The sequence below is a fragment of the Phocoena phocoena genome, chromosome 4 (assembly GCF_963924675.1).
Source record: "Phocoena phocoena chromosome 4, mPhoPho1.1, whole genome shotgun sequence".
NCBI classification, from domain to species: Eukaryota; Metazoa; Chordata; class Mammalia; order Artiodactyla; family Phocoenidae; genus Phocoena; species Phocoena phocoena.
Window position 1 is genome coordinate 140,145,751 of NC_089222.1, and position 25,709 is coordinate 140,171,459.

The 25,709-nt window shown below is 47.9% G+C and overlaps 1 protein-coding gene across 1 annotated transcript; it reads left to right on the forward strand.

The window, feature by feature from the left end:
• The first annotated feature begins 1,367 nt into the window (after window positions 1-1,367).
• Window positions 1,368-19,700, forward strand: ETS2 (ETS proto-oncogene 2, transcription factor). The gene is made up of 10 exons (XM_065876207.1): window positions 1,368-1,384; window positions 5,453-5,524; window positions 8,745-8,856; window positions 10,030-10,149; window positions 10,467-10,667; window positions 12,200-12,283; window positions 13,316-13,540; window positions 14,352-14,615; window positions 16,465-16,583; window positions 17,486-19,700. The coding sequence occupies exons 2-10, from the start codon at window positions 5,453-5,455 to the stop codon at window positions 17,699-17,701; spliced, it is 1,413 nt and encodes a 470-aa protein (XP_065732279.1). The 5' UTR covers window positions 1,368-1,384; the 3' UTR covers window positions 17,702-19,700.
• Window positions 19,701-25,709: the final 6,009 nt, after the last annotated feature.

A 25,709-nucleotide genomic window follows, 5' to 3' on the forward strand; every position in this document is an offset into this window, starting at 1 on the left:
AATAGTATCTCAATTATCTGGATAACTCCTGGTTTAGGGTTGCCATGGAAACCAGGAACCTTGGTAACGGAGAAGTGAGGCCTTTCCTCTCTCCCTTCACAGCACTGCAGTCCCTGAGATGCACCAAATTTCAGCCCGTGGCCTTGCCTAAGCTGAGCTATTTTATTTTATAAATACTTTTAGGAATCTAAATACTTCTCCAAAATATTGAGAATCTGACCTGAATCTGAATAGGAAATGTGCACGTTTCTAGCCAGGGACTCAAGTATTGAATATTTCCTGCTAAAAATGGAAATGGGAGATATGGGTGATGGTTTTGATCATAGTTAGAAGTCAGATAAACTGGAGTTTCAACCCTGAATTTCCCATTTATATGTCTTATGACTTGGCAAGTTATTTACCCTGAGGGTCAACTCCCTCATATTTAAAGTGGGGACAATAATGCCTTGGAGAATTATCACGAGGATTAGCCCAGGGAAGCTCAGCCAAGGCTGGTTACTACTAAGGCACCGCTCAACTCTAGGGGGTGCCACTCACACGGAGGCTGTAGGAATGGGGCTTCTCGGAGCAGGGGGACTCCGTGACCCATAAAAGGGCCCATTCTGCATCTTTATCATCTCAGCGTCAGCATGACAGAATGATCAGAAATAAAAATGATCAGAAATCATAAGTCCACGAGGAGGTCCAAGAATGGGGCCAGGATGAATCCCTTATGACCCCAAGCCCTGCGGCCACTCGGTGGCACCAGTACTACTCCAGTCCTGCCAGGGCACGTTTGGGGTTAAAGCCTCCGGACCCGGGGAAGAAACCAAAGAACGACTCTCCTCCTGAGCTCCCGGGACACACAGAGCACGGGGCGCCAGGCCTCGGAGTCCCCGGCCCAGAGCGGCCCTGGAACAGCAGGCAAGGCACAGCTGAGAGACATCAGGCGCCGAGCGAGGTCCCGCCTGAAAGGTCCGGCTCCGCCCCCTGCTCTTCTCCTCCCCCCCCCCCACCGCTGCCCTCCCCTCCCCTCCCCTCCACCCGCCCTCTGCAGTCTCTCCTCCACTCCCCTCCCTCCTTTCCCCTCCCCCTCAGCCCCTCCTCCCCTCCTCGCTGCCGTCTCCCCTCCCTCTTGTCCTCCCTTCTCCCCCGGCTCCTGAAGAGCGCGCGGCGGAGGGGACCAGCCGGTTACTTCCTCCAGCGGCTGCGCGGAGTGCGGTGTAGCCCCAGACCCGAGCGCCCGGAGCCCGCCCCGCCAGCAGCCTGCCGCCCGCAGTCCGCCGCCCATCCCGGCCTGCCAGACATCCCCCGCCGCGCGCCCGCGGCCGCGCCCGCGCCCTAGCCGGCGCGCACTGAGGAGCCCGGGCCCCGAACCGCCGGCGGCCCTGCCCGAAGAGGCGCGGTAAGAGCGGGATCGGGCCGGGCGGGCGGCCGGGGTCCGGCGGGGAGCGTCCTCCAGCGTCAGATCCTCTACCGGGGAACCCAGGAACCGGGCGGGGGACGTGGGTGGCGCCGAGGTCTGGATTCCGGGGCGCAGCCGGGACCCAGGCTGGGTGGCGGCTATCCGTAGCATTCGGGGGTCGAGCGTCTGGGATCCGGTCCGCTCGGGGCTCGTGTTCCTGGGGCCGAGTGGCTTTCGGGGCGGCGGGCAGAGCTCGGAGTGGGCCCGGCGGTGACGGGCGGAGCAGGCTGCGAACTTGGGCCGCGGCCCTGGGGTCGCCGAGGTGGCAGGGGCGGGCGGGGCGCGCCGCTTGTTTCACTTGCTTTTGTTTTAAAAGGAAACGCGGGCGTGGTAGGGGGACTCCTGCCAGTGGGCGCCCGGCGGACCTGATTTCACGAAGGGGTGGGGGACGCTGGAGAGGGTGTCCGAGGGGCCCCGGCGCGCCCGGGTTTGCTGGGAGGACGCCGGGCCCGGGAAGATCTGGGGTGCCGGGCCCCTGAAACACCTGGGAGGCTGCGGCTTCCCGAAAACGCGCCGATCCCAATCCCCTGGTCACCTCCGCGGCCAGGTCCAGGGCCCGGCCGTGGCAGCGGGCGAGGGGGGCGGCTGGAGGGTCCTGCGGCTCCAGTGGGACCCCCGCGGGCGCCCCAGGACCTCTGGATCCGGGCCCCTCGGTCCTGCGAGGCGAACATGGGGAGGCTGTCGGAAATGGAGATGTGGGTACACAAGGCTGACTTTATTTTCCCGTTCTTAGAGCATTTTGGATGAAGGGGTAACAGCGTTTGAGCGTGTATGGCTTTTTTTTTTTTTTTTTTTTTTAAGCTCATGAGACTTTTATATTGGCCTGTATTCAGTGTTAGGGTATCCGAAAATAGTAGTTGACCTGCTACTGCTGATTTAGAAAGTAAAGAAGTGAGCAGTTCTCTTTGGAGATAGGGGTAATTTATTTTAATTTACCCGTAAGAGATTATGTTTGTTCCGTGCAGTGGAAGCGGCTGTGCGCTGTCTGCTTGCCCACATCACCACCAATCAGAGAGATAAGTCTCTAAGTTAAGGTTTATTAAAATTCTGAATGATATCACAGTACAGTAAATGCTAGCTCTCTGAGTCCTGCAGGGAAATAATCAAACACTCATTTCTGGGATTAGTCATTCCTCTCTCTAGATTGATAACTTTCAAAGGAAAAAGCAAACTAATCTTCAAAAGTGCGTTTCAGACTTGTTTTTCTTTATTCTTGCTTTTTTTAAATTTACCTAAATAGAAACCTGTGCTCTAATCTCACATAAGCGATCACTTGTTTCCATAAGGGTACTGTTGTCCGGCAAGTTCTGTTTGTTTTAAAATTTAACCATTCTCAGCCCTTCCATTTCTGCCATTTTCCCTTTTTTCTGTTGTTCAAAAGCATCGATCAATAGGGCAACACCAAAAAGATCTAAATGTGAAATTGACTTAGGTGGAGAAACTTGGCCTGTCTGCCACCTTCACAAGCTGTGTTGAGTAAAATAAGGGAACTTAAATTTGATTATTTATGTGTTTGTCAGAAAGCATCGGCAGAGCATTTTGATTCTACATGGTTTCTACAAAACAAATTAAAATCCGGACAACAGAAGAATTCTATTCCATAGCTAGTCATTACAGCTCTCTATGTGGGAGTGGTAGACTGCCTTTCCTCCTGGTATTTGTACACAAAAATCAGGCGAGGCTTCTCCATTGCCTTCCGCATCTATTCTCTGTCCATCTCCGTGAAGCTGAAGAATGTGGAATAAAGTCCGCAAACCAGGCGAAGACGATGGGTAACTGACAACACCCAAGGTGTGCTTTCATTTTGGTCTCCTGTTTGAGGCTTGCTGATGTAATCAGCCGGGTGACAGGACTTAGTTCATCCAGGTCAGTGGATGAAAGCTCTACATTAAGGAGCATTTCACATCATGAAGCGTCTCGAGCAGGGGCCTAGGCTAAAGATATCTGTGTGCCATCTCTGCTCTGTATTGATGTGCTGGGAGGAGGGCGCACGCCTCATCATTCGGGTGATCCTGGCTCCTGGAGGAGCTCAGGAGGTAGGGCCATACTCCCCGGGGCTTTGGTCTGCCCTGTGCCCCTTAGGTGCCCCCGCAGTAGCTGTGTGATCCCTGGGCAAGATCCCGAGATCTCTGTTGCCTCACTGTAAGATGGTATAACATCTGCCGCTCGGGGATGTCAGACAGTTGAGTGAGGTGGGAAGGTGTGGTGCCCCAGCTCAGGCTTAGCCCTTAGCAAGGTGCGATCTACCAGGGCAGTGATCATCAGTAGTGAGTATTGATTCTTGAGTGCAGGTGGATGACAGGATCCACCAAGTGGAGATTCTGAGCAAACGCGGTCACTTTTGATCCAGGACGACTCTTCCCCTCCGAACCCCTGCTCCCACCCCTCCACCCCCAACTATGATTTACTGTCAAAGCTTTCGCACCTCCACTGGCCCCCAAGATAATTACCCGCAGTCTGAGGGTTTTTACAGGCCTGTCCAGTGCCTCTGGCCTCCCTGGTAGCTGGGACTCTCCTCGCATACTGCCTTTTCTAGCCAAGGGGGTGTGTGTCTGTGTGCTGAGTTGTTGGGAGGTCTGTTTAGCCATAACGTTGACTATAAAGAGAAAACAAGAAAGTACAAACTCGAATTAAGTAGTTACAGGAAAATAAGCTGTTTGCCTCCGCCAGTGAGTCTATCCATTGCACAATGTTTTAATTACTCAGGGTTCTTGGTTGTAACAGGTAGGAGCCCTCAGTGGAGACCGCAGGGCGGGCAGTTAGAGGTACCCCGTAAAGCTTCCTTCTTAGACCCCCAGTTCAAGGCTGTGAAGCGGGGAGGGTGGGTTACTGTCATAGGGGATTCCCAGGTTATTTGAAAATCAGCTTTAGTTGCTCTGTTTTTTTTTAATCTAACACTAAGGCAGGATTATCTAAGTACCTTTCTCACTTATTAATGTTTAACTTACCCCACCAAACAATTACATTTTAGGGCCCCAAATAAGTTTTCAGTTGATTACAGCAATCACAGGTCACATATGGGACTGTCCAAATGCCCGTCACACATGCAACTCTAAGTTTTCTAATAGCCACGGTAAATGTGGTGAAATTAATTTCAATGTGTTTCAATTAACGTCGCACATTCAAAATATTACATAAACATGCAGTACATCCAAAATTAGTACTGAGATACTTTACTTTTCGCTACGAAATCTTTGAAATTTACATGCTGAGCACGTCGGAATTCGCCCCAGCCCAGTGCCAAGCGCTCAGGAGCCCCACGTGGCTGGTGGCTGCCACGTCGGTCAGTGCAGGCCCAGGATAAGCCCAGACCATCCAAGCAAGTAAGGCAGATCTGTGATCAGAATTACTTCCTCTTGAAGAGATGCACAGCTGAGCAACACGCAAAGCAGACGTATTTTGAGGTTGTGTATTCAACGCAGGAGGATCTAGACAACGCAGGAGGGTTTGAGCTGCAGCCCTGGTTCTCCCTTTTATCTGCTTCCTGGGCCTGTGTGCTTCCTCACAGCTTGGAGAGGGGAGGGGGCCTCTGAGGCAGGTCTCCCGGCAGGCTTTCCTGGATCTGGGAGCTGCGGTGGCACGTCATCCCTGCGCTTGCCCTGGAGCTCCCAGGTTGAGCTGACAGTCCCCTTTGCATAAGGGAGATAGCCCTCCCCTGCCCGGCAGCCCTCCAGGCCCACACCCCGAGGTGACCTTGGAATTGAGCATCCTCCCACTCCTGTCCTGAAAGGACCCAGGCCCCCAGCTCAGCTCACCCAGCCGGCTAGAAGGCAACTTTATCTGTATGCCTCAAATCTAAATAGAATTCAGCGGAGAATCAGCATTATTATTTAATTACTTAAGTAGCATCCCATTTGTGAGAAGATTTCCTGGCGTTCAGTTTTGAATGACCTGTTAGGGCTGGAGAACTTGGGCCAACTCAGCCAGAATTAGGTGTGGATGTGGACTTGATTTGTTGCCTCTTTGACTTTCTTCCTTTCTTTTCCTTTTTCTTTTTTTTTTTTTAAGATGAATGATTTTGGAATCAAGAACATGGACCAGGTGGCCCCTGTGTCCAGCAGTTACAGAGGGACACTCAAGGTGAGTGAACAAGTATTAATTAAAACTTAAAAAAAAAATTGGAAAACTCAATCTCTAGGAGAAAAAACAGTGGGTTGGGGTCCCAGAAGACCGGTTCTAGCCCTAGCTTTTTAATTAACTGGCTGTGTGACTCTGGACTGTTTGCTTAATCTCTCTGGGCCTCCATTTTCTAGTCTGCAAAATGGGTGTCCTGGTGCTTGTTCAACTTGTCCTCCAAGATATGAAACCATTTAATTTGTAGATGGTGAGGCCTTTGTAGTTTCTTTCAGAGGCTCCTACCAGGTGAAAAATCCTATGAATTCTCCAGAGAACAGAGCTGGAGGAGCTATCTGTTCTGTCCCCCCAGGAGTTTTCTTGGGTGACAGAAAAGTTGTTTAAGAACTGAAATGAAAGAGCTTAGAAGAGGCAGGCGGGCCCAGCTGCTGCTGCAGCTCCCATCAGAAGGGTCAGTGCCCACCGGGATGCAGGCAGTCTGCATCCATTGTGTCCTTCCAGACACAACTGCGCCTGTTTATGTAAACCAAAGAACAGATTAAAGATCAAAGAGCCTTCTCAGCTGCGTAATAAACATTCTGTGTAGTTTCTGTCTCAGTCCCTTTGGGGAACATTCTTTAGCAGCACAAACTGATAATTTCCCATTTGCCTTCTACAAATGTGACAGCGAGATTTGATTGGGGTTTTTTTAGTGCTGAGAAGTAAACATGTCTCAGAAACAGGGTTTTAAATTAGCCTCCTCCTAGCTCGGTGTTTTGTATGATGATGTGTCTCTGGCATGTTACATTTTTCTCAGTGGATCAGCGTGAGGTTATCTGTCTGATAGAATCCCAAGAGGCAAAAATTGGCACAGACCTTTCTAGAGTGTCATGAAATTATCAAACGTCAAGTCAGCGAGGTTTCCTTTTTTCTGTTCATTTTGGTCAGACGTTTCCAGTGTTGGCATGGCAGAAACCATACAGGAAATTATGGTATTAAGTTTGAAACGACTCCTCTAGAGAGAAGACTTCTCCTATAAACTAGAAGAGTTTGACAATGCCTGTGCGATCTCTGGGCTCAGAAGAAACTGTCAGTTGCTGAAATTTGATGCGTTGAAATGTGTAGCAGGAATTTGTCTTGTCTTTTGGCTTCCTGGTTTTAAAAAAAAGAACAGTCAGGAGTACAGTCAGGAAAGGGCAGGCATTTCTTAGTCACTGGGCAGTGGTAGTGGGAATTTAAAAAATCTATTGGCTATTTCACCAAAATTGGCGCTGCTATAAGGTAGTTCATAAGCCGAGATGAGTATTTCACACTCAGAATTTGTCTTTCCCCCGTGGGCTTTGGGCAGTTGGACATCTTTGCTTTGGGTTTTGGGGAGCCGGACTCCAACATCATTGGGACATCATTGGGTTGAGCTCCTACTTCGTATGTAATGCGTCATTCATTGGTCTGCATTTCTAAAGAGAAAACACACAAACTGATTTGTAAATGTCTTACACATTTTTTAATTGATGACTCAACAGATGGGTCATCGCATTGCACATGACATGGGATTTCCAGCTTATGTTGGAAACATATAACCTTTCTTCACGTTTTTCTTCAGGTTAGGCAGTGATGAACCAAGCCTTTATCTGTTACATGTGTTACTCATAAATGAGTCACTTTTCCTTTTTTTGACCACGCCATGCAGCATGAGGGGTCTTAGTTCTCAACTAGGGATCGAACCCATGCCCCCTGCAGTGGAAGTGCAGTCTTAACCACTGGACCACCAGGGAAGTCCCAATGAGTCTTACATTAAAGGCTATTCCATTTGTAAATGTTAGATGAGATTATTAGAAATCCTCACAGTTCCAGGCGTATCTTTCTCTGTGTATTTCTCCCCCTCTTTCCCCTAAATTATAGATAGTTTAACTTTAAACCTATTTCCTTTAGAAATCTTTCCCCTTAATAGATGATGGGGGAGGGGTGTCCTTTTCAATACACTAAACTTTTACAAAATTAAGTCTTAAGGAATGTTCTCATATGTATTATTATTTTCTGAACCGTTGGAATAGATAAGGAAAGACATGTAGTTTCAGTTGCAGTGTTTCATGGTAAACATTTCAGAATAAATGCTTCAACAGAAAAAGTAATGTATTTTGTTGTTTGGTTTTTCATTTAATCACTCGCCTTTCATTTTAACTGCAGTGAACCAAGTCGTTTTTCTTATACACACAGCCTAAGCATCTCTCCCAAGTAGCTTAGAAGGCCCAGGTATTTGTTTTTCTTTTTGTTTGTTTGTTTTTTTGCGGTATGCGGGCCTCTTATTGTTGTGGCCTCTCCGTTGCGGAGCACAGGCTCTGGACGCGCAGGCTGAGCGGCCATGGCTCACGGGCCCGGCCTCGCTGTGGCATGTGGGATCTTCCCGGACCGGGGCACGAACCCGTGTCCCCTGCATCGGCAGGCGGACTCTCAACCACTGCACCACCAGGGAAGCCCCGCCCAGGTGTTTGGATCGCAGTGGTCTCTGAGTCCCTCCAGGCACTGTTCTAAGATTCTCTTGGTTTTAGGTTTGTTTACTTAATTTATTCATTTAAATTGGTTAAGCCATTAAAAATAAGCTCCCAGTCATTCTGGCTCTGAGGTTGATGACAGGCAGACCTTGTTGTGTTGTACTTCGCTTTACTGCGCTTTTCACAAATTGAAGGTTTGTGCCAACCCTGCGTCCTAGGTTTATCGGCACCATTCTTCCAACAGCATTTGCTCTCTTCGTGTCTCTGTGTCCCATTTTGGTAATCCTCGAAATATTTCAAACCCTCCACCAGTGAAATGATTACAACTCTCTGAAGACTTAGATGACGGTTAGCATTTTTTAGCAATAAAGTAGTTTTTAATTAAGGTATGCATAGTTTTTAGACATAATGCTATCGTACAATTAATAATGTAAATGTAACTTCTACGTGTATTGGGACACCAAAAAATTTGTGTGACTCGCTTTACCTCAATATTCACTTTATTTTGATGGTCTGGAACCACACCTGCAGTATCTCCAAGGTATGCCTGTAAGTGATCCAGAGTAAAGTAGAATTGTTCTGGTCACTTTGACCCTGTCAGAAGTCCACTCAGACTGGTTGATTCCATGCGTGGCTTTATGACTGACAGCTTAATCAGGGTGTATCAATGAGGCTGCCCATGGACCACTTTGAAAATAGGTCATTAAGTAAGTTTAAATGTCACGTTTCAGTTTTCTTTCCCTCTGCTTTTGCAGCGCCAGCCTGCCTTTGACACCTTTGATGGCTCCCCGCTCGCTGTTTTCCCCTCCCTAAATGAAGAGCAAACACTCCAGGAAGTGCCAACAGGCTTGGATTCAATTTCTCATGGTAATTTGTTACTCAGACTTGACAAATTGAGCGTGATGTCCCTAAGTAGTTCAGTTCCTACATTATAATTCATAAGTGATGAATGTTGGTATCTTGAATCTTTGTATGAAAAGTCCGGTAGAGACTCAGATCTGAGAGAAGACAGTTTTCCTTTATATGCAATTGGTGACTCTGAAGTCCTCACTTGCCAGACACACCCAAGGGAGGGTGGGTGCCCTGCTGGGAGCAAACCACAGGGGTTCCCCCCCTCCCCAGCTTCTCCTTAGGATATTTCAACGCTGCAGCCAGCCCAGGCCCCATCTCCCAGCCCCCTCTGCGAAGCAGACCAGTAGACATTAAAATGCACCCCAACTTTTCATCCAGGGTTTGCATCCTTAGCTGGATCTTCCTCCCCTACCCCAAGTTTTGGGGCAACAAATTATTCCTGCTCATCTTTACCCATCTGCGTTTGCTTCCGTAGTTCTTAACGTCCTTGTTTACTCTTTTTAAGGGAATAGCACGTCAAGTAATGCCTCTGAGATTACTGTGATAGTTATTAGTTGGAAACGTTCCAGAAATTACTTTGTCATATGAAGTAGGTGCTAGAAAATACAGCCCAGAAAATTAATTAAAACACACATGCTTGCGTAAGCGTGCCATCATGTGACAGTCATTTATCATTCTTGAAATTGCTGAGGGAATCCAGAGAAGGCTGTGTTTCAATAAAAATTGACGTCACGGGTGCTAAGTGCTGTGTGTTCCTGTTCCATCTGATGTTCCTTTGCTGCCGCTTAGTTTAATGGATGTCGCTTCCAAATTAGCCATTTACAACCCCTTGAGGCTTTTGGCCAAAAACTTGCAACTTCTTTCATTGTCGAAAATGTAAGAATAGTCTTAAATAGAACCGTTATCTAGGCATCACTGCTCTATGAAGTTTGGCAAAAAATCAAACTCGAGTTTTGTTTTAGATTTTTTTTAAATAAGTGTAGTTATGAGATGTATGATATTTTCTCCATTGCAGTCAAAAACACAGTTTTCGTTAATATTTACACTCATCAAAGGAATGATGCGGAAGATTTGAGATCAGAATTGTTCTTCCCTAGAAGCTAAGAACCGCCCCCCCCCCCCCCCGCAATTCTCCCTGTGTTGCTGCCAGCTTGAACTCCTAACATCCCCGTGGGGTTTCTTTTCCAGACTCGACCAACTGTGAGTTGCCTCTGTTGACCCCATGCAGCAAGGCTGTGATGAGTCAAGCCTTAAAAGCTACCTTCAGTGGCTTCAAAAAGGAGCAGCGCCGCCTTGGCATCCCGAAGAGTAAGCGCTCCTTCCTGGAGCTTTCTGCGCCTGTGCTGTACTAGACAGAGCCATCAGGCTGCCATAGCTTGAGATGACTTAATTTCAAGCATTTGTTTAGGGCGTATTGAAAAGAGGGACAGAGCTGTCATTAAGCTGAGCCAGTTTTTATTTCAAAATCCAACCAACTGAACACTTCATCCAGCACTGCTTTTAGTGCCTCAACATCTTCCTGGGTGTCTTGTTCATTTCCTTGGACTCTGGTGCCCGTCTGGGCTCTGCGGGTAAATCAGGAGTGCTTCTGGCCTTATTGCATCCTTTTCTTCCCTCCCCGGTAGATCCCTGGCTGTGGACTGAGCAGCAGGTGTGCCAGTGGCTTCTCTGGGCCACCAACGAGTTCAGTCTGGTGGACGTCAACCTCCAGAGGTTCGGCATGACCGGCCAGGTGTTGTGTAACCTTGGCAAGGAGCGCTTTCTGGAGCTGGCGCCTGACTTTGTGGGTGACATTCTCTGGGAACACCTGGAGCAGATGATCAAAGGTACCAGTAAGCGACTGGGCTCCCCAGGCAGGGTGAGCATAGCAGGGAAGAGTGATGGTGTATGTGGGGGGTCATCTACGGTTGGCATTTCAGTGATGTAGGGCAGATTGTCTGAAAATGCCATTGGCGTGAGTCAGCTACGTGGAGGTGATTTATGGATTTTGACTCCACTTAAGTACGTGTGTGGGGAGCACTGGCCACAAGGCAGGAGCCCTAGTCACCAAGGTGTTCAGTGTCGCCAGACGTCATGAGTTGGAGTTGGAGGCATACGTGTGTGGCTCAGGTGAGGAGACAGCAAGAAGGCCCGTGTTCGGAGCTCACCTCACAGAGCCTTAGGAAATAAGTCAGCCTCAGCGAAAGTGAGCCTTTGTTCAGATAAACTGGGAATTTTATAGTAACATTTCCTACCAAATGGAATCCAACAGAGAATTTTTTTGTTTTATGTTTATAAACCAATGTAGAAGTAATTGATACATATTTACACACTGACAGTATTATACAGGGACTGGCCTTTGAGTAAAAAGAGCTCTTATATAGAAAGTCTTGATTTAGACCTAAAAAGAGCATTGACACCAATGTTAAAAAATATATTGAGTTACAAAGGAGAAATGGTATAGTGAGGGAATCCTTCAAGTTAAAAATGTAAGAAAATAAGCCTGTGAGAAGAGTTTAGGGAAGTATTCCTCATTTAATTGATTTTAAACTCTGAGTTTCCACGTCTGCCACAGACTCAGAATCTTAAAAAGATCTCGGGGTCGCCTGCCAGCTCTTCTTAGTTATGGCTTCTGAGGGCCAGGGAAACTTAAAGACCCTCAACTTTTCCCTGAACTTGGACATGTCTGGTCTGACAAGTTTCTGGTGAATCTATTTGCTGGCAAGTTAGACCTGTTTTGCCATTTCTCGCTGTGTGAGTCTGTGTGGGTCTGGATTTTTGGTGGGCGTGCATGTGGTTGTGTGTTTGTAGGACGTAAGCACGCACAGGGAATGCTAACCTTTTCCCTTTAAGTTCCTGGGCGTGTGTGTCCCTGTTCGGATGCCCATAGCACTGCTCTGACCTCTCTTTCTGTAACAGCGCTCACCACCCCTGGACACACCTCAGGGTTTGAGGTGATGGGTCAGAAGCTTCACCAGGGCAGGAACTGTGTCCATGTTACTAATCTGCTGTATTCCAGCCCCTGGTACGGGGGGGGGGGGTACTTCGTAAGCGTTTACTAACCCTTTGTCGACTACATAGATGAAATTCAATACACCATCTAGATCTCTCTCGTGTACTAGAAAATTCAGCTTCGCCAATAACAGCACTGAGGAGTTTAGAAGACTTATTCTAGTTATTAGAAAAATACATTTCTGTCTCTAGTGCTTTTAAACGACATGATGACATGGAACATTCCGTCAGGTTAAGTGGGAAGTGCTAAAATGCATTTTGTTATGCTGAAATAACCATAGAACAGGAATTCAGAAAGGAACTTTTGTTCTTCTGTAGTTTAAACCTCTCAATTTATAATCTTATGTCTCCTCTGTCTATTTTTCAGAAAACCAAGAAAAGACAGAAGATCAGTATGAAGAAATTTCACACCTCAACTCAGTTCCTCATTGGATTAATAGCAATTCGTTAGGTCAGTGCAATTAATTCTGCCCTTGAGAGCTTCTGAGTCTTCCTGTTAGATTCATGGAAGGTTCGAAGGCAGAGCCTGCACTGTCCCATACGGTGATCACACGCATTCACAAATCCAGAAGTGCGGCCAGTCCACACTGAGATGTGTAGTGAGAATATAACACACACCCGCCCGATCCGAAAGTCTTAGTATTGAACAGAGAACGTCAATATCTCCTTAATAATTTTTAAAATTCTGATTACGTATTGAAATGGTAATGGCTCTCTTAGGTCAAGTAAAATATTCAAATTCATTTCACCAGTGTCTTTTTAGTTTTTCAGTGTGGCTACTAGAAAATTTAACGTCACATCAGTGACTTACGTTATCTTTGCTTTGGCCAGGGCTATAAGTTGGCAATTTATAACTCAAGGGGCAGAATGGAGTGAGCCAATTGCTGTGGTCAGATTAGTGTAACAAACAAAGGTGGCAGGCCCAGGAAGTGTGTGGACAGCAATACTAAATTTGCTCTGAACTTTGGGGTTTAAATAGGTGTCATGGAATTCTGTCCCCCCCCCACCCCCGCGGTGGCTGACACTGGCGAGTGTAGGTTTTGGTGGTCCTCCAGCCAGAGTGGGCAGGGCAACTGGAGATACTCCCTTATGGGTCACTGGCTGGACGGCAAATCACTTCATCTGTCTGAGCCTTAGTTTCCTCAGAAGCTGAAAGATCCAGTGACCCTGTTGTCCCAAGGCTCACATGGAAGCACTTGAAAAACAAGAGGTGTAGAAATATTCACATGAGGCATTGCATCCGGGGTCCAGGGGCTGCAGGCGTTTTGGAAAAGGGCTCATTGACTGAGAAGATGAACAGTTAGAGAAGGGGAGGACACAGTAGAAAAGCTGCTGCCCACCCAAGCTCACACGTCCACTGGGGTTTTGGGGAGGGAGGGCTGGAGCGGGCAGACCTGCTCGCGCTCCATTTTGAGGTGTGGAGGGTCTCTGGTCATCACGTTGATGTCACCTGACGGCTCTGCCATCTGTGGTCCTGTTGCAGGTTTTGGCGTGGAGCAAGCGCTGTATGGAATGCAGACGCAGAACTACCCCAAAGGCGGCCTCCTGGATGGCCTGTGTCCAGCATCCTCAGCGCCCAGCACGCTCAGTCCCGAGCAGGACTTCCAGATGTTTCCCAAGGCCCGACTCAGCACCGTCAGCGTCAACTACTGCTCCATCAGCCAGGACTTCCCGGCTGCCACCTTGAATCTGCTCTCCAGCAGTTCTGGTAAGATCCCGGCTTCCAAGTGCCCTTCTCTGCAGGGCTGTTGGTTCGATCCCACAGCCACGGTGACATGAGCTCAGACATCCAGAGTTCAGCCAGTGAAGGAGGTGTCAAGGACTGGTCCGTCGGGTCACGGTCCCAACAGTGGTGCTCGGCGAGCTTACTCCTAACGTATCTCAGGTCCCAGGCACTGGGGGTGCCGGGGGAATGACACAGTCCTTGCTCCTGTGGCCAGAGTCGTCCACGCAGTGGGCTATTGCGGGAGGCAGTGTAGGAAGGTGACAGATCTCTTTGTGTGGGGATGCGTATGTACTGTGCGTGAAGCTCAGGTTGGATTTTTCCATATTCACCCCTGTGACAGCCACCCAGATTGACATGGAGAGGGTGCCAGCACCCCACAAGGCTTCCTCACGCCCCTTCCCAGTTAATAGCATCCCCACCCCATCATTGTCCAGACTTTTATCACCATAGTTTTGCCAGTTCTTGAACTTGACGCAGGTTGTGTTTTCTCCTGTGTTTGTCTTTTGCTCGCATTGTGTGTGCCTGAGGTCCATCCACGTTGCTGCCCTTTTCCTTGCTGTGTAGCCCTCTGCTCGGAGCTACATCCTGCCGTTGACGGAAGATGCGATTGTGTAGCATATGTATCATAAGGAATAAGCAGCTCTGTTTCAGGGCATCGTGAAAAGTCTGGGTGATTCTGAACCAGCAGGGTGAACACTTAAAGGGGGCAATGGCGATGATGCCGCCTCCGTGGGTGGTAGCACCAGACGTGCTGTTGTCCTGGAGGGTCAGAGTCCGTTGTTGTCTCTGCCAGGGAAGCCCGGAGACCACGACTCCGCCGAGACAGGCGCCGACAGCTTCGAGAGCTCGGAGTCGCTGCTGCAGTCCTGGAACAGCCAGTCGTCCCTGCTGGATGTGCAGCGGGTACCGTCCTTTGAGAGCTTCGAGGACGACTGCAGCCAGTCCCTGGGCCTCAGCAAGCCGACCATGTCCTTCAAGGACTACATCCAGGAGAGGAGCGACCCGGTGGAGCAAGGCAAACCAGTTATACCTGCGGCCGTGCTGGCCGGGTTCACAGGTGGGCGCCACCCCGGGTCCCCGTCCCCTCCCCTGCACCCGCCCAGCCCTGCACCCTCCCTGTTCATCAAGGGCGTTTCTCGCTGGACCACATTGTGTTGACACCCCACGTTTTATGCGTGGGGTGTAATCCTGAACCCAAGCGAGCTGTCTCCCTGAATTCAGAAAAGGCCAAATTTGCTGCTCCCTCACCTGGGATGTGCCCGGCCAGTGCCTAGAAGAGCAGCAGCAGGGGACACGGGCCTGTGGAGGCTTAAGCCCTGACTCAGCCACGCCAGGAATTTCAGAGAATGTAAACTGGCTGGGGGAGGGGCAGCAGAGCCAGCCTCCAATAACCTGGGGACTGTTTACCTCTGCTTGCTTCTCAAATCCATCTTATTTTGAAGGTTTGGGTAAGAGCTATTCTAGGCCGGGGACAAATATTAAAGCTGTTTTTAGAACCAGATATTTCCAGTACTTCAGCGAAAATATCAGAAAATTTTTTTCGTTGCTTCATGTATCCTTAAATGTGCTTTTTTTTTCCTTCATATTTTGAACATATGGGGCCATTGGGGATTTAAAAAAAATACCTGCTTTAAAAAAATCCAATAGGTTAATATAAGAATACGTAGACACCCATTTTTTTTCTGTCACATAAAACAAATAGCCGTGAAAAAGTGTTAAAATACTCAGAGAGTGTGGAAACTGCTGTAATTTTCATACATGGGCATCAGGGCCTGATAAGAAAGTAAACAGCCATGTGGTTTTCATTTTAGTATTAGTTACCGTTCATTGCCTGCCAGGTCCGTGTGGTAGGCATATGGTTAGTAGACCCTAGGACAGCCTAGCATGGGTGGTAGTAACCCATTTTACAGGTGGGGAAATGGGCTCAGAGGAAGATAGCTGTCTGTGGTCACAAAGGTCACACAGCCTTATCAACAATATAGCCACTGTGCCTTGTGGAACGGTGCTCGGATAAGCGTGTGATCCAGGGCAAGGCACCCAGCCGCTGAGCCCATCTTATCCTTCATCTTTAAAATATTGATACGGTGATACTTCACAAGGTGGCGGCAGTTCTAAGTATTAATCGAGAAAAGGTATATGAAGAGCACTTTGCGGAGCATATACCTCATCAGATAGAGGCGGTGAGGCCATGGCTACAACCCCAGATGCCCCAGTGACCACTGAGTAAAGCAAGTCTTGGGTTAAGCAATGTGACCATTGTCATCTGGCAAGAAAGCTACGCATGGGATTTGGAGAATGACACGCCTCATCCTGTGTTGAAAGGCTCCTTCCACCGCCTGCATCCCTGTCCCACTGGGTGTTTCTAGAAATAAACCTTGAAAGTTATTACATAAGGAACAATTACATAGGGTGAGGAATTTTTTTTTTTTTTTTGCGGTACGCAGGCCTCTCACTGCTGTGGCCTCTCCCGTTGCGGAGCACAGGCTCCGGACGCGCAGGCTCAGCGGCCATGGCTCACGGGCCCAGCCGCTCCGCGGCATGTGGGATCTTCCCGGACCGGGGCACAAACCCGTGTCCCCTGCATCGGCAGGCAGATTCTCAACCACTGCGCCACCAGCGAAGCCCTAGGGTGAGAAATTTTGATGCCAAGAGTGGGTGGCCCAGAATTTTTTTTTTTCTTTTTTTCCAAAAAGACCAAACCCAGCAATCAAGGGCCCAGCGGCCTCTTTTTCAGGAGCAGGGGGCGTGGAGGAAGCCCTCCAGGATTGTCACCAGCACCCAGAGTCGCGCCTTCACCTCGGCACCCAGTCCAGAGCCAGGTCTCACATTCCTTGGTTCAGTAGGATGACTAAAGCCATGCTGTATTTTAAATCTAGAAGAACATAACCCGCCCGCTTTGCCCTCAGGAAGCGGACCTATCCAGTTGTGGCAGTTTCTTCTAGAATTGCTGTCCGACAAATCCTGTCAGTCTTTCATCAGCTGGACGGGGGACGGATGGGAGTTTAAGCTTGCTGACCCCGATGAGGTACGTCCAGAACCTGGGAACTTGCTCTCCAGGCTCTCAAACCTGATTCCATCCCGTGGGGTTCACAGATCCAATTCTCTGGGTGCAGGAAAGGGGTCACCAGTAGACAGATGAGAGCACTTCCACAGGAGGCGTGCCTGACTGTCGGGAAATGTGGAGTCTCGTTTCGCTGATGAACAGTTTATAGTGTCCCCTGTTTACGCACACAGCACCAGGCAGGCTTCACCACCCTGCTCTGTCATCTAGTTGAAAGGGGAAAGCTGTCAACTGAGGCTCTCGCCTGAGCATCTGAAGATGTTTTAGGAAATTTGCCTTTTCTCTTGGAGGGACTGAGCCCGCTCCTCGGCTGAGGTTGGCAGAGCTGCTCCAGCCCCATCTGGAGGAGAAAGCCGAGGGCAGGTCCGATACCAGCCCCTCGAGGACAGTGTAAGGGGGGAGCCCTTGGTCTCTGGTACCAGTAGAGTGCAGTCTGTCACCTCCCCGGTATCCTAGGGCAGCAGAAGCACTGAGGGATGCAGAATGTCCTGAGGTCCTGATTCCACTCAGCAGCTGTGGACATGGGGGTCAGAATTCAAACCCAGGAGGTGGGTGGGACACAGCATTTCCCTCGTCTCAGGACCTCCCTGATTCTGAACCCTTGGCTCCTGGGGGTTTTGCTGAGTGAGAGGCCTCCTCAGACGGAGCTTTGGGTGGGGTCACCTCGCTCTCGCATCAGCACCTCCCTCCATCCCCCGAAAAACAGCCGGGGGGATGCAGAGCCCTGGCATGTGCACAGAAGCAGATGACACCTCTGTGGTCCTTACGTAGTGGTCAAGTGAGCCTGCATCCGAATCACTGTTGGGAAAGTGATGCACTTTTTCTTAATTGCCAAATTGAATGGAACTCTTGCATCCGTCCCACAGGTGGCCCGCCGGTGGGGGAAGCGGAAAAACAAGCCCAAGATGAACTACGAGAAGCTGAGCCGGGGTTTACGCTATTATTACGACAAGAACATCATCCATAAGACGTCGGGGAAGCGCTACGTGTACCGCTTCGTGTGTGACCTCCAGAACTTGCTGGGCTTCACGCCCGAGGAGCTGCACGCCATCCTGGGCGTCCAGCTGGACACGGAGGACTGAAGCCGCCCGGGGCTGGAACTGGGGCCATGGGGACCCATCCAAGGACCCCGAGAGGCAGGATCAACGCGTCTGGGAACGTCTCCAAGAAGCAGTGGCCTTATTTCATCTGGTACCGCGGTTCTCTGCCGAAAGCAGCACAGTTTCTCGCTTCTAACTCCTGCTGCCAGGAACACGCAACTTAAGATGCTGTTACATTAGAATGGCCCAGAAAGAAGCACCAGGCAGCCGTCCTGGCTCTGGGCGGGCTGTGTCGTGATAGGATCGTTCAGGCTGTTGGGTCTTCTCAAAGGAGCGAGCATCTCGTGGACACACACTTTTGGATTTTCTTTTGCCTTTTGCAACCAGGAAACGCCAATGCCAAAGAGGTCTCTGGTTCAGAGGGGGAAGAGAGTGCAAGGAAACAATCATGCCATTTCAGAAGTTAGTTTGTATATATGACTGTAACCTTATAATTGTTATCAAAATCCCCTAACAGACCTATTTAACAGAAATTGTATATTGTAATTTAAAATAATTATGTAACTATATGTGAAATGAGAATGCAGACAGCATTTTGCAATGTATTCCAGTTGTCAAGAGCACAGGTGGCATTTTGCAAACATTTAATCTGCCAGGGCAGACTAAGAGAAGTTGTAAAGTGTGTATTATTTACATTTAATATGCCTACAGGAATAAGGTCCAAGAGGGTTAATTCCTGTTTTTTTTCATTTTGTTTTGTCTGGGTTATCTATGGCAAGGACTTTGTACATTTGGGAATTTTTATAAGAAACTTAATGTTATTATCTGGGAGCCCATCTGGGCTCTCTGCTTCTCCTTTAATTGTAATGTAAAAGCTATAAAGCAGTATTTTTCTTGACAAATGACATACATTTTCCATTTTATGCATGCCTTTAAATCAGTTTATATACAAAACTTATTTTTGAGTTCAACTGTTTTTCCCCCAACAACTAACCTCCCCTTGACCAGCCACTTCCTTCCCGTGCCCCAAATTATGCTGTTTGATTAAAATAAGAATACTATTTTTGGAAATATGTGACTCCTTTTCAGAGATCAGGAGGGATTTATGTAGCAGCTATTTTTACTGCAAAAGTAATTCACTGGAAAAAAATGTAATTTGTAAAGAAAGTTTTATTTTTACCTCAGCTCCATGTACAGTTGACGTACAGAGCTGAAGGTGCAGGGGGAGGGGAAGCTTTATTAAACCTCTTGAACGTGAGTAAAGCCTGATTTTCCCCATCTTGTTTACCTGTCGAGTCTCGGGCTTCTTGGATACCAAGCTGCTCCTTTCTGCTTAGTGTCCACAGTTTTATTTTCTTGGACGCAGAATGCCCAGAGGCAAAGAGAGGGCCAACAAGATGGGAAAGAGAAGGGATTGGGGTTGTTCCTGTGAAGAAGACATCTTGATCATGATGGAGACTTATGTAGTTGTTTCAAAGGAATCCCTGCTTCAGCCTGTGCCTCCTGCCTTTTGTAAATGATCAAGTCAAGTCGGTTTCAGAGTTGGACAGCCCTCACTAGCAGCATGAGGAGATACTAGGACCATCGGTGACATCTCTCAAGAAGAATCATCCATGCGATGAGACCAGGGGCTTAGGTGGTAGGGCGAGCGGGGCAGAGCAGAGCTGGAAGGGGCACCACACAGTCTCAGAACCCACACAAGACTGTATTCCAGTATCACTACGCACAAGGTGTTTTTCTCAAGCAGGACCTGTTTATCTCTCAGACATCTGTTTATAACATCAACAGACATGGGACTGGGAACATCTTGTTGCCAAAAAGAAATCTTAGCTATTGGATCATTTTATATGGGGTTTGAGCACGTGAAATTGCCAATGTTTTTGTGTTTCATCTACAAAGTTGGCAGTTTTATGTGGCTCCACCCAATAGTTATGGAAAATCAAATCCATGGTAAACCTTTGGCGTGGTAATGAGCAGGACTTGAGTATAAAAGTTTTGTAATTTGGCCTTTTCTTTCTCAAATAATAAAGTATTTTGTTTATACAAACTCCTCCTTGTAAGGGTCCTCATTCTTCATCCCCACCGACCCCCCGGCGTGGAGGCGGTGGAATCAGGATACTGGGCTCAGAACCGCCGGACACACACCTGCTCAGTCCTTCAGAATTACATCTCCCTTTAACTGATTTCACACACCCATCCCCTAGTAAATTGGGACCAAGCTGGAACCAACTGTGAGCACTTCCTGAAGGAATTCCCCAAAAGTGTTCCTTAACGCGAAAAAATTTCAAGAAGAGATTAAAATAGAAAAATCCAGGGGTCTATTCTTTGCCAGGGGTTTGGCAGAGATAACAAGAGATTTTAGGATGTTTCTAATAAGAGCATTGGAGTTTGAAGTTCAAGGACTTTTGTAACTGAGATCTTGACTCCCCTGGAGTTCTGATGTTGCCGAGATGACTTATCGTAGATGAGGCTGGTGGTCCCTAGGACACCTCTTCTCAAACTCATTCTTGGACCACCTTTCTACTCTGCAAAATAAGTGAGGATTCTAAAAACTTAGGTAGATTGTATCAGTGGTGTGCTGAAGCCGGCTTGCCACGGGCTGGCCAGAGCTGAAGGTGAGGGCCTCTCCCCAACTTTGCATCAGCAAGGTATTAGTAGCTCAAACTTGTTTGGGACGAGAGTAAGTTACACCACTGAAACCAGCAAACACTACAAGTCAGGGCTTCCCCCACCAACGCTTCTCAGGGAGCAGGTTATTAAACACTTACTAGCACACCACTGGTCCTCAATGTTAACCATATTAGAAATTAAAGCAAGTTTAAAACTATGATTCATTTTTGAAATTACATCTATGTTAATATTTTATAAAAAATAACTTTTTCCCAAAAAGTGAGAACAGCACTATTTTACATGTTTTTAAATCTCTTTGATGTCTGGTTTAGTGGGAAAGAGCTGGATTCCTATGTTGGCTTCTGCATCAGTCTGTTGGGATACATTTTGAAGAAAATCAGGCCTCACAGGGATCTGTAATTGGAACAGGCAAGTGTGTTTTATAGCGGTTTCACATAACTGGATGTTGTTTTATACTACATCTAAACTGACAAATGGTAGTTTCTTAAAGATAAATTCCAGTTGGCCTATGAAACCATATCAATAAACTTGCCTATGGTTACAGTAAGTTCCATTGGTCCATCTTGCGCTTTGAATGGATCTTTTACCCATGTGTGGTTTTGTAACATGCATTAGTCATTGGAAAACACTGCTTCAAAATGTTGACTCATTTCAACATATGATATCAAACGATCACATTAGTTACTCTCACCACCAGTTTCACCAGAAAAGTCCTGAGAAGCTATCAAGCTCCCAGTGGCAGATACAAATTTTCAAAAATTCAAATTTTCACTTGAAAGCTCAAATTTTATCATCAGCAACAAATATTTAAAGTTGTTCTTTTGGAAGTGACAGACTGATTTCATTTACTTTTGGGGAAATACCTGCCAAATACCCAAGTCTGAATAAACATCATTTGTCAGTTGGTCTTTCAAATACAAATGGCGCTTATGAATGAAATGGTTAGTTTAGCTTGCAACTCAAATCCGCAACTGCATTTCCCTGGACAGCCAATCTATCTCAGTAGCACCAGACCTTCTGTGTACTTTTCCATGTTATTACCCAGAAACTAAAAAGATGTGTCTTCACTTATTAAGAAACTTAATTTTTACTGCTTCATTTAGAACTTTTTTGAAAGGAAACTAGTATTTTTTTCCTGCAAGTACATGATGAAGAATATCGTGATTGCTAGTACAGTTTAGTGCTGAGGCTCCAGGAGTTTTAAGCACCATCAATGCAAATGTCAACACGGTAAAAAAGGTGAAGGTTTTAATATTATTATAAAAATCATTTCGACCCTTGAAGATCCCTCTGAAAGGGTGTTGTCTGTGGACCTCACTTTGAGAACTGTTCTAGAAAGAGGAGAAGCTCAGAATAAAAGGGGTGGAACTGGGGCAGGGAGGGGGGCACAGGGAGGGAACATTTTCTTTTTGTCTCTCTAATTCAGTGTCTGTGTTTCCAATATTACCCTTTCATAGCCAGTTAAGATGAAGCATCTTTTATTTAAAGCAAATAGAATGGTCTAATGTCTGCATGATAAGGAAAAATTCATTCACCCAGGCTGAGATGGATCCTTTCAAAGTCCTTCTATTAGCCTCACTCTTTGTCCTTTTCCTAGTTCCACTGAAATTCCAAACCTTTTTTAAAATGTATATTTTACCATAATATTTTTTTAAAATGATTTTTCCTAACATAGTCAAATCTGTGGTCGTAAAGAGATGAGGTTCCTGTGGCCTGTCTTCCAGCTTTTCCACAAGGTGGAGAAGCAGCAGAACTAAGTTGCCTTTAGCTGCCCCCTTCTCCCTGGGTCCCAGCTATTCCTCATATTAGGGGCCTGAGAGCTGCCGATGATGGACACTCACAGCAGATACAGGGACTGGGAGCCTGATGGGTGTGTGAGGCACAGGATGTGGGGCCGGAGGAGGTGGGCAGAGTCCAAGGAAGGGGGCAGGGTGGGCTGTTTCATCATCTCTTTGGAAACATCAAGTTGGCAGGAGGGTTTATTGTGCTTAGGAGCCAGACCTCAGCTTATCACCCTTACCCGGCCTTTGTGACCATGGGCACGTGACTTACTCCATGCCTCAGTTTCCCCCCACAAAATGAGGTCCCTGGTGGATGTATCCATGGTTGGTTTAAGACTGTGGGAAGTCACTGGCCTGGGGACTCCACTGAAGTCTTAACCAAAGCCTTCCAGCAGGGGTTCTGCAAAGAACAGATGGCTTCTCACATCAATGCTCTGTTTCCAGAAGCAGCATGGGTGCACAGTTCAGCGATAAAGCTGACACTGAACAGAACCAGGACTCAGACCCAGGTCTTCTGTTTCCTCATGTTGTTCTCTTGCCAAGATAACCAGACTGAGTTTTGTTGATGTCATTAAAACTGCTACCCAGGGGCTCCCCCAGGCTTCTGTGCACTGCCCTTGGTTTTGAATTTTAAATTATCCAGGAACCTCCTACAAGAGAACACAGAGTCCTTGGACACACAGCAGCTGGCGGCAGCTCCGTTCTCTGAGCAGATGACAGGATCACATAACCTGGGCCAGAAGTTAATCTGTCTTTTCTGTAAGAGCACAACAGAAGGGTGAGACGCAAGCGGGGAAAGGGGAAACCTCTTATTGTATACACTCTTTTGAAACTCCTGGGCAGGTTTAGAACATGTGATGCTGCTTGAAATCTAATATTAGGGAAAAGACCACTTTTGGTCACAGCTGGTGTGTCGACACCTTTGCAACTGGAATTGGCATGACCTTTGTCCATGTGCTATGAGTAAGTGACCCCTCCTTGCTTACCGAATTCACGTTCAGATGGCAAAACAGCCCCAGATTGCCACATCTGATCCCCATCAGTTGTTTCTGTGTCTATGGCTTCATGTGCTGAGTACATATAACCAGGGCTCAGCACACACCTGTGTGTTTACATGGCTGGGGGACAGACAGGCTGATTCAAGGGGGCCTGTGGCCTGGGCTGGCTGGAGGATGGAGGTAGAAATGGAGGGCAAATGGTAAATAGAAAATGAACAAAAATATGTGTATCAGCCATGATCCATCTCCATGTAACGCCCTTCAGAAACAATTTTGCCATTTGCTGGTGAACTCCACCAAATTGGGTGTTGAAGAGGTTCCTTTTCAGCACAATGCAAATAGGACAGGGCCCCACCACTCTGCACTGACTTGTTCTTTTGCACAGAAAGGACATGGCCTGGCCCTGCTCTGACCCCCTAGGTTTGCTGTAGGGCCAGGTGGGGCCTAGAGGGGTCCAGCTCCAGGCCGTGATCAGCACTTTCCGCCTCCCCCAAGGCCTGTATAAGTGATTAGATCACTTTCTATTTCAGAGCAATTAGGGAGAACTGTTTCCTAGAACCTGACTGACCTCCCCTTCCCCAGCCTAAGGGATCAGCCCTGGTTGTCAGGCCCTTGTGTACCTTGGAGACAGAACACTCTACATGGTTCTGAGTGGTCAGTTGAGACCCAGAGGACACTGGCCCTCAGAGGCAGATCTGTGGAGCCCGCGCAGCCATGGAAGGTCTGCCATCTGCTCCCTGGTCCACTTTCCAACTGATCCTGGAACACCTGTGGGGTGCTCTGCTGGTGGTTCCCCAAAGCTTGACTCACCTCCCAGGTCTCCCTGCGTTTCCCTGCGAGTTCCTGTTATGTGCTGTGTTGCTGGTTCTGATAGTAAAGAGACGGCACACTTTAAGAGGCGTGAAGTTCTGAGGGAAAAGGTCTTCTGACCATGATGAAGTCTGTGGAAAATGTAATAAGAATATTGGACCAATAGCTCAGACTGATGAAGCCCTCGGGCCACCTGGGTGGAGGCGAATCCTCCCATGTTACAAACGTTGTGCTTGTCGGCAATGAATGCAAACCAGAGCAGGTCATCAATTCAGGACACTGTGGACCTTCTGGAAAAGGTACACAACAGCCAGCCTCCTCAACTTTCCCAAGTTACTGACGGAAAACACACCTTTAAAGCATCAGAGGAAGAGGGAGAACAACCTCAGAAGAAAGAAACAAATGATCTGAATAACAGTGTTGATTTTCCAGAAAGTCTAGAACTGTCTGACCAAGAAATTGAGAGAGAAAAGTGGCGAGTCCAGGAAAAGGAGGAGATGGGAGGAAGCCTGGAGCAGTGGAAGGCACGAAAGGAGCAGGTCCTGAAAGATAAAGTCAGCCGATTAAGATCCATAGCAGAACACCTGCTGACAATCTTTTCTGCACCTGACCCCTTTGGAGATCACGTGGATGAAGGGAACTCAGATATCCAGCCAAAGAAGGAAGCAGAAAATGGCCATTGCCCTGTCCATGGGTCAGAAGTTGACCTGAAGGGCATCATTGATGATGTTGACTGCAACGTGTCCCTGCCACGTCCTGAAGAGGAACATCAAGGAGCAGCCAGACAACTGAGGGAAGAAAAGCAAATGATCGAAGAGCGTACAGGACAAATCACGAGTCTCCAAACTGAGGAAGCATCTCTGCAGTGTGAAACTTTACTTCTTGACAGTGAGATTCAGCCGCTGAAGCAGAAACTTCAAAGTCTGCCTGATTTACATGACGACTATGTGATGCAACTTCACAAAAAATTGTTTAAGGAGGAAGCACGCTGCTTAGGATGGAAGAAACTTTTCAACGTGTATAGAGCCATGAACTCCATAATCAGAGCCTCAACCTCTCCAAGAAGACAGCCAAAGACATGGGCAAAGAATTGGAGAGAACCACTTCCTACTATCACCAGGAGACCTGCCTCCGTGAGAAAAAAGCTCAAGAAAGCTGGGTGGTGGAGATGGAGAGAAAGCTCAAGGAGCCAAGGCAAGAGAGTGACCACAACAGGCAGGTGCTGGCCAAGGTCGAGTCCAACATCCAGCCGTTCCCAAGGGGCCCTTGTGCCCCTGCTGCTCTACCCACAGTCCACAGAGGCCCAGAAGTGTCAGGAGATCCCCTGGGTTATCAGGCACCACCTCCCCGGAAGGAGGAAGACCATGCCACGAGGGCCCAGGGACCTGGGGTCACTTGCAGGTTTGACTCAGCTCACAGCAGCAGGGTCTGGACACTCAAAACCAGGGCAAAACATCTGCATGTGTTTTCCCTTTTTAGAGTAATTTTGATTATCTTTTTAGTTTAGCTTCTATTACATTATTTTTTATTCATACAGATAATGCATTATAATTTGTAAGATTTTTTCAAATAAAGTTTTATTTAATACAATTCTTTTTTTTTTTTTTCCAGTACACGGGCCTCTCTCACTGTTGTGGCCTCTCCTGTTGTGGAGCACAGGCTCCGGATGCGCAGGTTCAGCGACCATGGCTCACGGGCCCAGGTGCTCTGCGGCATGTGGGATCTTCCCGGACAGGGGCCCGAACCCATGTCCCCTGCATCGGCAGGCGGACTCTCAACCACTGCGCCACCAAGGAAGCCCTTAATACAATTCTTATGAATAATTTATTT